The sequence below is a fragment of the Streptopelia decaocto genome (genome assembly GCF_964273445.1).
Source record: "Streptopelia decaocto genome assembly, chromosome: Z".
Taxonomy (NCBI): domain Eukaryota; kingdom Metazoa; phylum Chordata; class Aves; order Columbiformes; family Columbidae; genus Streptopelia; species Streptopelia decaocto.
The window spans coordinates 27,182,400-27,198,356 of NC_138657.1; the positions used below are offsets into that span (position 1 = coordinate 27,182,400).

Sequence of the window (15,957 nt, forward strand, 5' to 3'; positions counted from 1 at the left end):
AGTTGTAGCATAAAAATTCCTTTATGTAAGCACTATTTCCCCTTCCTTTTCCTTTGGTGGAAGAGAGAGAGTGTTGATGTATTCTGCCCTGGCTGCCCAAACATCCCTCACATTCGAGGTCCATTCTGAGTTAAAGTTCACCATAACTGCCTCATCTAAATGTTCCTTGCTGAAATTTAATCCTGTTACTTCCCAACCTTTGCAAAAGCAGAAATGTACATTTTCTGTTCTCATGAAAAAAAATCATTTTTTCACAATTAAATTATTTGAAACTTAGAGGAAAGGCTTATCTTCGTTCTTATTTATATCCTAATCTTTTCACATAACTAAACTGGCTAACTTGACTGCGTTTTGTCAATAGCTTTTTTTACAGCTGTTTTTCATTATTTTCCCCAAAGGAAACTCAGTTATGTACCAGCTGTGTTGACCTCAATACTGGAAGCAATGATGGTTCCAGTGTGTTCATCAGTCCAGCTTAAAAATCTTTTGTGTACCACAGGCCAAGAGAGACACAGGGATAACTAGTAGAGTGAATGTATGTCCGTTCTTGAGGAAATGGCCTCAAATTTTATCGGGGAGGCTTAGTTTGCATATTAGGAGAAATTTATTCACTGGAAGGGTTGTCAAGCACTGGAACAGGCTGCCCAGGAAAAATGGTTGAGCGACCATGCCTGGAGGTGTTTAAAAGACGTATGTGCAGTGTGGTGCATAGGGTGATGGTTTAGTGGTGGACTTGGTAGTGTTAGGTTAACAGTTGGACTCAATGACCTTAACAGTCTTTTCTAACCGAAAATATTCTATTATTAACTTCCTTAAGTCTGGCTTGTCCTTTTAATTACACAGTGTACTTACTACTTAGCAGAGTCTGAGAGCTGGTACTCTCTCCGTCTGTCATAGCATTCTTGAATTCCTGGGTCTTCCCAGAGCTTCTTGATTGCTTCAGCTTGTTTTCTTTCCAGCACTGTCACTTTATCCACTTCCACTTCTTTGATCATCTGAGCACTCTCCTAATCAATTAAATGATTACACTATTGTGAGAAAAGATTGCCATCGGCATGCAGTACACGCTCTCCCCTTCCTTCACTGTACTCTTCCAATCAATGAGACTAAGCATCAGAAAGGAACCTAAGAGAAAATAAGCAGTTTTAATCCTTGAATGCATTTAATTTTTTCAAGTCAAATGGCTGCTACTGAATGTTTTAACCAAGTTTGTCTGTCTTTCAGTCATCCAGATATGATTTTGGTTTTTAAAAGGGGACCTTGACAAAGGTCAGAAGCAGCTCTAAACCCACTATTTTTAAACTCACTAAATTTTAATACTAATTTGTAACAATAGTAATGTTTCTAAAGTTCTAGATACTTTCTTTAGTACAGATACTTTTGTTTTGGTTTTCAGTTTGGTTTGTTTCAGGATAAACCAGAGGCTGATCTATCAGAAACAACTGTCAAGCAGGCATCAAAATCCTACAAGCTATCTTCTGTTTAATGGCTGTATGAGTGAGATACAGCTAAGGTACTACTTTATGGAAATAAATTATTTTTCTTTTTTCTCCTCTGTTAAGTGTAAGAGGTACTGCAAAGATGAACTTAAGTTTTGCTTTTAAGGGATAAAAAAGAATCTATTGTCCCACTGCAAGCAGTGCAGTTCATTTGCTTGAGGGAAGGGATGCCATCCAGAGGGGCCTTGACAGGCTTGAGGAGTGGGTTTGTGCGAACCTCATGAGGTTCAACAAGGCCACGTGCAAGGTCCTACACCTGTGTCAGGGCAATCCCCAACATCAATACAGGCTGGTGGATGAAGAGATTGAGAGCAGCCCTGAGGAGAAGGACTCCAGGGTGTTGGTTGATGAGAAGCTTGATATGACCCAGCAATACACGCTTGCAGTCCAGAAAGCAAACTGTGTCCTGGGCTGCATCAAAAGCAATGTGACCAGCAGGGTGAAGGGATGTGACTCTGACCCTCTACTCCACTCTCATGAGACCTCATCTGTAGTACTGTGTCCACCTCAAGCACTTCCAGTACAAGAAAGACAAAGACCTGTTGGAGCAGGTCCAGAGCAGAGCTACCAAGATGATCAGAGGAATGGAACACCTCTCCTATGAAAAAAGGATGACAGAGTTGGAGTTGTTCAGCATGGAGAAGAAAAGGCTCTGGGGAGGCCTTATTGTGGCCTTTCAATAGTTAAAGGGCCTTTCAATAGAGAAAGACTTTTTTAACAGGGCATGTAAAGAACGAGGAGGAACAATGAATTTAAAGTGGGTAGATTCAGCTTGAACATAAAGGAGAAATTGTTTACAATGACGGTGGTGAGACACTGGACCAGGTTGCCCAGATAAGCTTTGAATGTCTCATCCCTGGGAAATGGTGAAGGTCAGGTTGGATGGGGCTTTGAGCAACCTGGCCCAAGGAAAGATGTCCCTGCCCTTGGCAGGTGAGTTGAACTAGATGCTCTCTAAAAGCTCCTTCCAACCTAAACCATTCTATGACTGGAAGTGCCCTCTTCTGTAACTGTTCAACGGGGTACATGCTGATATATACTGATACTTGCATTTAACATTGAAAGAAATTCACTTGTTTAGTATTTGGAATATACCAGATTGGCCACTGTACATTTAGTTTGCCAACAGCTACATTTTCAGGACATTGCTAGATAGCATCTAGATTTTAACTTACATCCCTTTAAAAATGAAATAAGTTTTCTTCCTTCCTCTTGATTTAAGTTTTGTAGAGTCACAAATAGTAACTCTGCATACAGATCAGTGAATTCTTGGGTCTGAACTGGAACAATCTGACCTGTTCATCTCGTTACTCAAAATGAGATAAAGATCATTCAGAAAACAGGGCTTTTGTACTTATAAGGGTGTTTAAAACTATGTAACATAGAGCCTAATGTCTCAAAAACAATTTCTCCTTGCTCAGTTCAAATTGATTTAAAATATTGTAAGTCTCAAAAATGTTATGAATATACTAGTCTTCTGAGTTTTCATATTAAAGACTTGCAATGCAGTCATAATGCCTGGGAAAATTATCCATGATTGGAATTATCTTTGACACTACTGCTATTCTGTTACACAAAACCAAATGCCAAGTCTTCTAACTGTTATTAAAACTGGGTTTTTTTTAAGAACAGTAGCTAAACACTTCAAACATGAATCTTTTAATTACTGTTCCACCGTAAAATGTTAATCAATGTAAAACTGTTTAAAATGCATCATGGTATAAACATTTCTGCTAGCATTTCTTGTAGATGTTTTACAGATATAATGTAATCCATATTGGTTTTTTACATTAATTTTACACAGCATAACTATGTTAGAAAGACAGTAGTCTATTGAATAAATTTTTCTGTTTTGTAATTATTATGTAAAATGTTCATGCTGATCTAGAACAATGTAGGAAGAGCTTTACCTGCATCTTATACTTTATTTAGGCACTACATACAAGGCAAAAGATTAGAAACCCTGTGTCCTGGCAGTAGCTTTTTTCCATATTTTCAATCTTATCTGGTGAAAAATGTGCAGAATAATGAGTAATTCTTCCTTCGGTTCCCTAAAGTCAGGGAACAGCTATCCTTTTCTAGAGAAAGGAATGGGCACTGGCATGTAAATACCTGTCACAGTATTTTGACTGGGGTTGACCTGGGCTTCATTCCATGCTAAAACTTTGCACGTGTGTAAGAGGGCTTCGTGTAACCGTAGCTGAAAAAAACAGCTTTGATATCAGGTCCTTGTGCCTACATCTGCAAACCTCAGTCCCCTTATGTGGCCAAGGGCCAGATGACATCAAGAAAAATCCTTTTGGGGAAAAGAATTCAGATTAATCTTTCATTTCATAGTATATAGCAGAGTTCAACACTGACAGCTAGTCTCATGCTCGTAATTCAAAGAAAAGACATCCTACAATTAAATGAAAAATTACTTATAGTACCAAGTGATTATAGTATCATTCCACAGGTATCTCTTCCTCATCCTCAGTAAACAGGCACATTCTATTCTAAACAGAATCATAGAATCGCTTTGGTTGGAAAAGACTTTTAAGATCATTGAGTTCAACCATTAACCTAACAGTGTCAAGTCTGCCTCTAAACCATGTCCCTAAGAACCTCATCTATTAGTCTTTTAAAAACCTCCAGTGATGGCGACCCAACCACCTCCCTGGGCAGCCTGTTCCAATGCCTGACAACCCTTTCCGTTAAGGAATTTTTCCTGATATCCAATCTAAACCTCCCCTGGCACAGCTTGTGGCCATTTCCTTTTGTCCTATCACTTGCTACTTGGTAGAAGAGACCAACATTATACAGTCTCAGTTCCTTCAGCTGCTTCTCATGAGACTTGTGCTCCAGACCCCTCACCAGCTTTGTTGCCCTTCTCTGAACTCTCTCCAGCACCTCAGTGTCTTTCTTGTAGTGAGGGGCCCAGAACTGAACACAGGATTTGAGGTGAGGCCCCAGTGGGGTCGAGTACAGTGGGATGATCCCTTTCCTAGTCCTGCTGGCCACACTACTCCTGATACAGGCCAGGATGCTGTTGGCCTTTTTGGCCACCGGGGCACACTGCTGGCTCATGTTCATTCAGCTGTCAATCAACACCCCCAGATCCTTGTCCTCCAGGCACTTTCCAGCCACTCTTCCCTGAGCCTGTAGCGCTACCTGGGGTTGTTGTGACACAAATGCAGGACCCAGCACTTGGCCTTGGTGAACCTCATACAATTGGTCTCAGCCTAATGATCCAGCTGGTCCAGATCCATCTGTATGGCCTTTCTACCCTCAAGCAGATCAACACTCCCACCCAATTTGGTGTCATCTGCAAACTCACTGAGGGTGCACTCAATCCCCTCATCCAGATCATGGATAAACATTCAGCAGAACTGGCCCCCATACTGAGCCCTGGGGAGCACCACTCGTGACTGGCCACCAACTGCATTTGACTCCATTCACCACAACTCTTCGGGGCTCGGCCACGCAGCCAGTTCTTTACCCTGTGAAAAGTACACCTGTCCAAGCCAAGAGCTCCCAGTTTCTCCAGGAGAAAACATGTGGGAAACATGTCAAAGGCTTTACTGAAGTCTAGGTGCACAACATCTGCAACCTTTCCCTCACATACTAAGCGGGTAACCTTGTCATAATAGGAGACCAGGTTGGTCAAGCAGGACCTGCCTTTCATAAACCCATGCTGACTGGGCCTGTATGTGCCGCATGATGGCACTCAAGATGTGATCTCTGCTCCATAATTCTCCCTGGCATTGAGGTCAGACTGACAGCCCTGTAGTTCCCTATATCCTCTTTCTGTCCCTTCTTGTAGATGGGTGTCACATATGCAGTCTGTCATTATTTCACTTTAATAGTTCATTGTTCTACAGCTATGAAATGTATCTGGTTGTAGCCTGGATAACTGGATAGAAACAGTAGATTGAGTTGAAGATTTTTTTTTTTCAAATTAAAATAATGACTACATATGGTGCTGTTTGTGTACCAACCACTTACCATAACCTTTGATTGTATCTTTCTTACTGAGTCTATTCTGTCTGCCACCCATAGGTTGCAATATATTTTTTTCTCTAAGTTTCAATTATTATTAGTCCCCACATCTATAACAGCAGGAATAGTAAGCAGTACACCAGCTGGCAGCAAGCAAAGCAAGACTAAGCAGTGTAACTGTAAAAATACCAGGCCAACCACCACCCAGAGTGTAATTTGCAACACGAAAGTTTTGGCAAAGACTTGATTGAAAACAAGACCCTACACTCAGATCTTATATAAAATTTAATGGATTGACATTAAAAAACTAATGAGAAGCACAAGATATTTGTTTTCTTTTTCACAAAAGGAAACAGTTTGCAGTTTATCTATTTGCCTTTTGCTAAATTATGTGTGAGAGCACATCCATGTATACGTAGATGTTTGTCATCTTCTTCAAACACACAAGAGTTGTTTCTCCAGTATTACATACACGTGGAGTAAAAGTAAGCATGTACAAATATAAATACACAAGTATACATATAAATGCACAGGTACAAATACAAATATACAAGTACACATACACGTAATTTGTGGTGTTCAAACCTCATCTTCCAACACTTCTAGTCTACAGGGGGAAAGGAGAAACAAAAACAGTATAATATCCCCAGATATGATCAAGTGACATTTTGGTTTATTTTTCCACTCTATAGCAGACAGAAATCATTGTTTGGCACACTGCAAAAATATTTGGGTCACATACAATACCATACAATGCCATTTCACATGTGGGTAATGCACTAATACTACCTATTAATATTTGACTTGAATATTTGAGATGTTTGCTCTATAGTCTTTACCCTCACAAACTTCTCTGACCTCCCTCCAAGACAGTCTATTTTCTGTTTTCCAATTACTGCCCTTCCAGCAATTTGGAGCAGAGATTTTATCAAGAAAACACCACTTGCTTGGTGGCCAGGTTGGTGGCCAGGTTCTATTCAAGAAAATTTGTCTGTGATGCCAAAATCTATAGTTTAATTCAATCATATATCCTAGATATGATAAAAAGAATCAATTTCATATGTCTGTTTTCCTGTTTTTACTAGAGTTATTTAGAAATAACTTTACGTTATTTTCCTTCAGTATTTGCTAGTGTAAGTATAGCTTCTGGAAAATTTGAAAAAATAAAGACATTTTTAAAAGTGAACAAATTCTGACATTCCTCATTCTTGTTTTCTTCTTTTTACACTGGACCTACTAAATTCCAGCAGTTACACAGATTTCAGTCAGTGCTGTTTCAAATACTAATAAAAAATAACAGCCTCGAACAACCATATGTAGGTAATGCAGTAACATACCACCGTTAAGTAAACTGGTATGATAAATTAATAACATTACTTTTCTATCTGTGTTTCCCAGCAGCACCTAAAAAAAATTGAATTAAACTGAATTTTCATCCTCTTCAAATAATACACAAACATACATCCATAACAGAAGTTGTCTCTTTTCCTGAACAGATCATTTTGACTGTCTAACCCCGGAACACAGACTTATTTGGATTACATAACTTAATCCAGCTAATCCTGTATATAGTTTCTGTTTTACTCACAGTATTATGAGAAAAGGCAACCAAGTTTAGTGTGAAGATGTGAATTAATCTCTATTACTGCTTCAAAGGTTAAATCAGAGGAATAGCTCTCAGCACACAAAAGCTAAAATACTGTGACTCTGGGTTCTGCAGCAATGTGGCATTCATACTTCTTCAGCAGTCAGTCACAAGCACATGTGCCTTTTATATCCTCTTCTGTGCAATATTTCCTTGTCACCTCCTTCTCCTACACCAATATACCTGTGACAATATTGTCCTTTATCCAGCCACTTCTACCACAAAACCTGCCTGAACTGAATCATCACTGAGATCTCTCTCCTCTGTAACATTGGCTGACACGTGTCAATGGGTTTAAAAGTTAAAAGACATGAAGAACAGCAGCCGTGTACATGGTGTGATCAGAGAATACTTCTTGCTTAAGAAACCAGACTTAATACTTATTAAATTTGTTCCAGCCTTGTAAAACAACAGAAAAGCCTTATGAACTAGTCACAATACACTAAAAAAAGCTCCACAAAGAAAAACACAACAATGATATTCACTTTATAGGTGTTAAAATTAGGGATAAGGTTACTGGGGTATTTTGCTTTCAGCCTGATTTGTATATGTGTTCCACCAGTGATGGTAATGGAGTTCTTTCAGAATTATAGCAATTCAGGAAAAGCATGAATAAGTTCTCTGGAGGTACACTGTGCACAGATTTCTCAAAGGAAGGAAGCAAATTCAGGGTGAAAAAAGTTGTGATTAGATAACATTTGTCTCAAATCAAAACAGAACACAAAAATGCAGCTCACTAAGAATAGGAAATTCATCCATGCCTTGGTTTCCTTCCTTGGAAGTAATGAGGTTCACAGATCCAAAAGCCTGTGCCCCTGTTCTGCACAGCCCTGCATGTAGAGCAAACCTTTCAAGTGGTAGGAGGGGTAGGAGGGGACTCCTGTTGATACAGACTGCTTTGAGATTTCCTCGGCTGAGGAAGAATCTCAGTTAGTGAATTCAGAGTCAGGAAAGAAAACAAATTAAACACAAGCATTAAGATTAAATGGAATGATCTTCTGGCAAAGCAACAAATTCAATTATTAGGCCAAGAAAACATGTTTTGAGACAGAACTTGCATGAAGTTTCTTACTTCTGAAATGCACAGAATTAAACTGTTGGAATTTTCACAGTAGCAACTGGCAGATGTAGGCCAAAAGTGACATAAATAGGTTTTTAAATACGTGACTATTAGATATATTTATCTCAGAGCTACTGGGGTCGCAAAGAAATTATCCAACCAACTGAACACGTGCATGCACACACACAGAAAAAAAAAAAAAAAAAGGGCAAGAATGTGGATGTCTAACCTCTACAGTTTGGTGGTTTGGTGGAAATTCACTAGATTTTCCTTCATCAAACCATGCACCTTTACACCTACTAAGGTATCAGAGTTCTGAGGGAGTAAACACTGATATTGGAAGGTTAATCTTCTCTCACTTATTTCTGCAGTTCTACTAGAAAATACCACTACCTATTGGAAACTTTCTGATTTTGCGTTATAGAGAATGAAGATATATAATGCAAAGGAAGTTATGCAGTGGATAAGTAAAAACAACAATTCTGCATATTTACAATATGTCAAAATTGCAAGAATTGAGCAACTGAGTGTTCCTGCATTCTAACTCCAACTTCTTATATTAATGTATAGAGATTCTGCCTCACAGGCAGCTGGAGACAAGATCCATATGATTTAGAGTTTATGACAGAACCAGGAGCAACTCAAAAGATGTCTTTCTTTCCCAGGACTTTCTCATAAAAAGATATATACATGAAAACCAAGAACTATTATCTCTTCACAAATAGCTCCAGACAAAGCAGGAGCTTGGTCTCTGTGCATCTGAAGTACCAAGACTGCTAATAAAGTAATCCTCTCTTGAAAACAAATTGGAATGAGATGGTGTCAGTTGGTCTCTGTATACAGTTTCCCATCCCCAGTGAACTTCACTTCTAACTTCAATACTTCTGATGCAAAAAATCCTGACCTGAATAAAGTGACATCATATGCTACCAGCAGGCACCCTGAGTGAAATCACATATTGTCTCATTCTTAAGACATATGATTATCAAACCTGAAAATAATAACAAATATATGATGACCTCGGAGACTCGATGTTACGAGCATCTGAAGAAAATGAAATTTCTGCCCACCTTAAGTTTATGCAATGTCCTACAGGAACAAAGAAGGCAAATATAGTACAGTTTCACTGATTCCTTTCAGGACAAAAGGCTGCATCTTCTCATAATCACTCAGTACTTAATAATGACATACAACATTCACTCATCAGTCCCTAAAAGATGGCTCTGAGTTTTCAGTTTCCCCATCTGAAAGTCTAGCTTTCAGTATATTCAGAGATAAAGGGTCTTGATGGATTTGGGTTTTGTATTTTCAAACTTATTTTTTTAACTTATTTCTGACTAAGGGCATGTTGTGTTGTTGTGGTTTAGTGTGCTCTCTCTCACCCTACCCTGCCCCGCACTAGTGGGATAGGGAGGAGAATCAAGAAACAGAAGGTAAAACTCAGGGGTTGGGATAAAACCAGTTTAACAGAGCAGCAAAGAAAAACAGCAACAACAATAATAACAATGAAAGAATATACAAAGCGAGGGATACACAATGCAATCGCTCACCAACCCAGAAAACGAACACGCAGCCCACTCCTGAGCAGCGGTCACTAACATCAGCCCCAAACAGATGATCCCAGAAGAGTGTAGACCCCATAACTGCACTTCACACTCAAAGATCATGGCACCTAACAGCCCATCCTCCAACAATGGAGACGTGTTCAGCAGTGATTCCCCAAGCAGCAAGCCCTCACCTGGCCAGGTCCCCCGGTTTTATACTGAGAATGACATCATATGGTATCAAATGTTCCTTTGGCTAGTTTGGGTCAGCTGTCCTGGCTGTGTCCCCTCCCAGCTTCCTGTGAAAATTAACTCTAACCCAGCCAAACCAGCATAGGACACCACATGAAATGCATTAAAATGAAAATACACTTTTTCAGTGGAAACACCACATATTAAGTACTCTCATTAACTTGGTATACAGGGAAATAAAAAATAATTATTTAAGCAAAAGTGAAACTGTAAGAACATTTAGGCCTCAACCAGCAATTGTCTAAACATGCTAGATATTTCCACAAAATTCATCTTAGTTGATGAGATTATCTTAAACATTTCAGCCTTTAGGATTAACATTTTAATTATACTGCACTACATTCTAGGCTGGTTCTCCCGAACTTCTCCTGTCTTCTTTTTTGAAATAATAAATTTAACATAGTTTTGAAGTATTGCAGAACTTCAATTTCTAAAAAAATGTAAACACAGGAAGCACCAGATATCTAACAATATCTACAAAATCTGCTTTATGAGATTTCCACTCCATATTTGTAGACATAATTAATTTAGATACTGTTAATATCTAAACTAAAATTAACTCCAAGTCTTTTGATGTTCACCCATTACTGAGGATTGTTTTTAAGGTCAATGTCCGTCAAAGTGCACTTCAAAGTGCACTGAGCCAAACTGTGCAGCTGTCTGATTCCCTTGCTAATTTAATTCCTTGGGTATTATCTTGTTTAGTATTGTAAAAGTGTATCTTGTTGAACAGCAGGTAAATGCTGTCAAACATAACATCCCTGCCTGGAGAGATTACATTCTAAGACACTTCAGACACCTCGCAGCACTGCCCACGTGAGCTGTCTTCAGACTTCTATCAGTAGGAAATGCCTTCTCCTTAACCACTTCAATGGATGTAGGGCACCAGATGCCCTGGTCATTCCAGTGTGCAGCAGAAAACCAAGTGAAGATGACTACCAAATGCAAATGTTACTCTTATTTTTCTATATTCAGGAATATCCCTGTATTCTCAAACAGAGATATGGAGAATCTTACATTAGACTTCTTTTAGTACAACTTCTCCTCTCGAACTCTGAAGATTTTGCATTCTTGGTTTCTGTTTCATTTAGTAAATCATTGGTTTACATAATGAATAGATTCAAGAAACTTTATTTAGGAAATTAATTCCATATTTTCATGATAGCTATTTCCTGTTCATTTCTCTCCACTGAGCGTTTTAAAATCAATAGAGATGAAAGCCCAGCCTTTCCCCTCATCTGCTCAAGCTTTTTGGTTTTGACTTTTTAAAGGCACAAAGAAAGAAACGAGATTCACTGTCATTTCCTTGTTAAGTAGTGAGACCCTTTGACTGAAGAGACTTCACGTGATGGCACAACACCCAGCTGCACAATTGATTCCTCTCTCAGCTGTCTTTATCAGCAATGGCACTGGATAATAGAGTCTTGGGTTCACATTTAAATTCCTATCACAATCCTTTTTTTTTTCTTTTTTTAATAAAAAGTAATCCAAGCATATAGATTCTAGCATACAGAAACCCACTTTCTTCACTAAAACCTTGATGGTTTTATATCTCTTGACTAGATATTACCAAACACTGTCAATTGAGCATCAAAGCTGACATATTGCTTGAAAAATCTGGGCTGTTAAGAACAATACGACAAACAGTAAATGCTTGCCCAGTTTGTTAATGATTGACTTCAACAAGAGATGCTGGAAAATCCATTTTCCTCTATCCCGAAGAGGGTTATTACTTTAAAAGAGATAAAATATGAATGGAAGAACCAAAGAACCAATGTTTACTACCATATGTTCTGAGGTACTGCTGTTGGCCATTTATTCCAAATGTGCTATATATTATACATTGAGACAGGCGATCAAGTGTGAATGAGCGTGTATTTCTCACCAAAATCAGCCTTATCAGGGGTCTTGCAAGTCCTAAGTATGGGCTCTGATTTTGTTACAAAATCTCTAGTGGAACAGTGCTTTAAAATGCAACTCATTAACAGCAAATATTTTGTGGAGCCTAGAAATCTACATCTGCCTTCTCCAGTTGACAGTCTAAAAAAGCACAGAAATACTTTTTCAAAGTCAAAACTGTTTAAGCAGAAGCAAAAGAGGAAAAAGTGACATTCATTCCACCTCCTAATTTGGAGGTTAGAGCACTCACTTGAAGAATGAAGACATAAAGTCTAATCTTTGCTCTGATGTGTACTAAACAGTTCTGGATGTTGCTGGTTTATGTTACTCTCTGCAAAGTGCCACACTACCACCAGGAGAGGCTCGATTGTTTATGATGCCTTGCTCACTATGGGTTTAACCAAGGCTGATAAACATCAAAACAGATGAGTGCTGAAATGCTTGATACAGGAATGCGTAAGTCTGCATTAATGACTTCAGCCCAAATGACAATTCTTTACATTAAAGAACAAGGACACACTCACTCCTTCATGCACAAAAGGCCTACCGCATATAATAAAATTGGAAGAATTCACCTTTTGATGGCTTTTCTTCATTGGCACCTGCTTCCATGACAGTTTTCCACAAGTACTTTTTCCTGTTATATGCCAGAGTTCTCTAAAGCACAGAGAAAGTGGCTTTCATAAAAGGAGTCCTAGTACGCGAAACAAACCTCTTTAAGAAAGGCATCGAGTGCATTAGGAAGCATGATACAGCTAATATAATACACTTGGATACACTTTCTGCAAAACACTTAATGCTGTTAGAGACAGTAAATTATCACAGACAAAGGATAGGAGAGTAATCTTGTGGATTACGAATCAGCTAAAAGACAAAAAAGGGACTTAGGTGATCCGTCCTCACAGAGGAGTGGGTTCAGCAGCAGATTTGATCAAGTATCTGTTACTCCATTCCACAAACAATCCAAAAAGATTACATCTTTATTGAAGTTACAGAGCCCAAAGATAAATCAAAATTTTTAAGACAGCTAAAGCTGACAATGAGTAAATGCAGAAGAATTTCACAGTGCTGAGTGACTGGAAAAATAAGCTGGCAGATCAAACAAAACAAACAAACACACAAAATCAAGAGGATTATTCATTAGTGGAACTACAAGTGTCTTTATTCTGGTCTCTGTTTCATACTTCATCCAGGCACTGGAAAGAATCATTGTAAGGGATCTCTAATATCACGCTTTCCATAAAAGCACACTAGTGGGCCCTAAGGCTCACTAGTAGGAATGGCTGGACTTCTCATTTTATTTGGCAGAACAGGATTTATGATCTTTAGTGGAATCCAACTGGGTTTGTTTGATTGACCACTTAGTTTCTATGGAAAACAAATTTCAAATTATTTCCACCGAAGCTACACAGTTATAATGGAAACTATTAGTTTATCCTCAGTGTTCTTAGGATTTTTTTGTCTCTGAAACAAAATTGTTTTGAAACATTAATATAAGCAAGGACTTCTATTTCCTAATGTCCACCCAATTCTTCATGACTCTTCAAAGTTGACTTTCATTACACAAGCATTCTTTATCCAACAAAAACTAAATCATAGGGGTTTGATCTACTTTCCTAGACCACCCAGGAGTTTATTCACAAAGATGAAAACCAGAAACCTTTCAGGAGAAATCCTTGCAAATTAATAAGTGTAAACAAATTTTAGATGCATGCCGTTCCAAAATTACCTGCTTTTGAAGTGGAACCCTCTTAAAAATTTTAAGTCATCCTGCACTTGATTGCAATCCAATTGACAAGTGTAACAGAACAGTGGTGTCACATTACGACGAATTATTGTAGGATTTTCCTCAGTTAAGAATTCTAGCTTATAAAATTCTGCAAAACAAAGCCTCTCAAAAAAAAAGCTTGTGCTTTTACAAAGAGGCTCTTGCACCCTAAACTTTTTTTTTTTTTTTTAAAATTCTCTTATTCATCTCTGAATAAGGTAATTTTCAAGTAGAAAATGTAGTGAAAATGGGAATATATACTGCTTGGACTTCTTGGTGAGTGTGGATTTACATTTTCTTGTTCAGAATTTGTAACTGGAGAGTGAAATCCAACTCCAAGCTACATACAAAACACACTGCAATCTAAAAGCCTATGTAGTTGATCAACATCATGAAGGGAACAATGCACAGTTAAATTAGGAAGAAAAGCGTAAACCAGGTAAGTTAAAAAAAAAAATCCCTCTAATCAAAGAGATTGCACAGAAACCTCATGACCATGCTAGGACCTATTTAACAAAATATTGTAATCTGTCTCATTTTCCTTTTCATTTATTCTTGATTATATTTTTATGTGGTTAACATTCATTACAAAGATTAGGAAAGCAAGTGACAACACTTCTGATATATTTTGTGGAAGCTGAATACAAAACACCTGCAGGAGGCAAATGTCCTCTATCACCATGTGTACTACACATCAAGGAGCCTGAAAAGAAAAGCCAGCACATACAGTTATAGAATAAGGTAGGTTGGAAGGGACTGCTGGACATCTAGCTCTGACCTCTGGTCAAAATAGGACTAACTTAAAATGAGATGAGGTTGGTCAGTGCCTTCTACAAACACATCTTGAGTTTTTCTTCTAGGATGGGAGATACTAGAGTTTCCCCAGCCACAACATTCCTGTTCTTACCTGCTCTCACTGTGAAGATTTGTCCCATATTTCCAATGAGTATCTACCTTACCACAGCTTGTAACTTTTGCCTCCTGTCCATTCATTCTACATGTCTCTGAAGAGCCTGTGCCCATCTTCTCTATAACCACCTGTATCCTTTTTGGGAGCTGAAGACTTCTGAGTAGATCCTACTTCACATATGCAACTGTAGAGTCAAAAACCTCATATAAATGTAATGTTTTAAGGTCTTCTGCATTAGGAGGGACTAAAACCAAATGTACCGAATTACAACCATAACTTACAAATCCACAAACTTACCATGTCAACAGAAGTCCTTTTTAGATAATTAAAGTAGCTGCAACAGCAACGACAAACATTGCAAAAAACAGACCTTTTCCCCAGCAGTGTATTTCTTGGCCTTTAAGGATCTCAAATTCACTACCTATGTACAATTGCATAAGAAATAATAGGCCATTCATCCCTGCAATAAGAGCAGTTCCTGTTAGTCAAGTTCCAGCTCTCTTCACTGAAGTAAATTCTGTGTGTCTGAACTTCTTCAGCTTAGGAATAGATTTCTGATGTGTACATCAACACTAACAAACCACATTAGAATAAGCCAGTTCTCTCTGACACTTCAACCAGTGAGATTCATTAATGATGCAGCCATTCTTTCCCAGTGAATTGCACTTTATCTTCCCTGGACTGACGATGGAAACTGTCCAAAAGTATTAGCTCTGCTATACTTCAGTCAGTGTTCAAGTTTACATTTCTGCCAGGCTGTCCTAGAGTTGAGCACCCCATGTGGAAGGCATCACCACAAAGCAGACTCGGGGTTTTGTGCCTGGCTGCCCTAGAAACATTGTTTGTTTGCCAGCAGAAGCCAAAGTAACTACTAGAAAGGGAGTCCAGAGTAGCTGTTTTCTGAAGACATCTCACCAGCCACCTGATTTACTATCTTACTGCAATGTGAACAGTATCTAGCCAAGGTACGCTTCTCCTCAACTTTCTCATTCTTTTCCTTCCTTCAATAAGCCGTGCCACACAATTTCCTCTCTTAGCAGACTGCAATGACATTATTCAAACTGACTAAAGACAAGTGAAACTTACTGAAACAGATAAAATTAAGGTATCTCACGTTAAGTAAACGAGAGGCCAACCAGTGTTTTGCCTGTGTCTAGCTCATGAATTGCCATTTCTACTCCTTGTAACATCAGCTTGCTCCTAAGGCAGGTCATTGTTACTTCTACAAAGCATCAGGCATCTTGTTGCCAAGCAGCCATCTTATGCAATTCAGAAGAGTTTTATTTTTCTGTTATAACACTCAGAAAACAGCAAATGCAGATGTGTTCACTGTTGCTTTTCGCATAAATTTCATGTTTCTGTCCCAAGGGTATGGAGACAAGCCCAGATGAACTATCCCACT

At 38.5% G+C, this 15,957-nt stretch overlaps 1 protein-coding gene across 1 annotated transcript in view; it reads right to left on the reverse strand.

Annotated features, from left to right (window-relative positions):
- GNA14 (G protein subunit alpha 14) overlaps window positions 1–15,957 on the reverse strand; it is a gene marked incomplete at both ends in the record, with an annotated part of 78,741 nt that overhangs the window by 4,925 nt on the left and 57,859 nt on the right. The window contains one exon of the mRNA XM_082074835.1: window positions 853–1,007. Coding sequence (XP_081930961.1) covers window positions 853–1,007 — 155 coding nt within the window. The remainder of the gene's footprint in view (window positions 1–852; window positions 1,008–15,957) is intronic.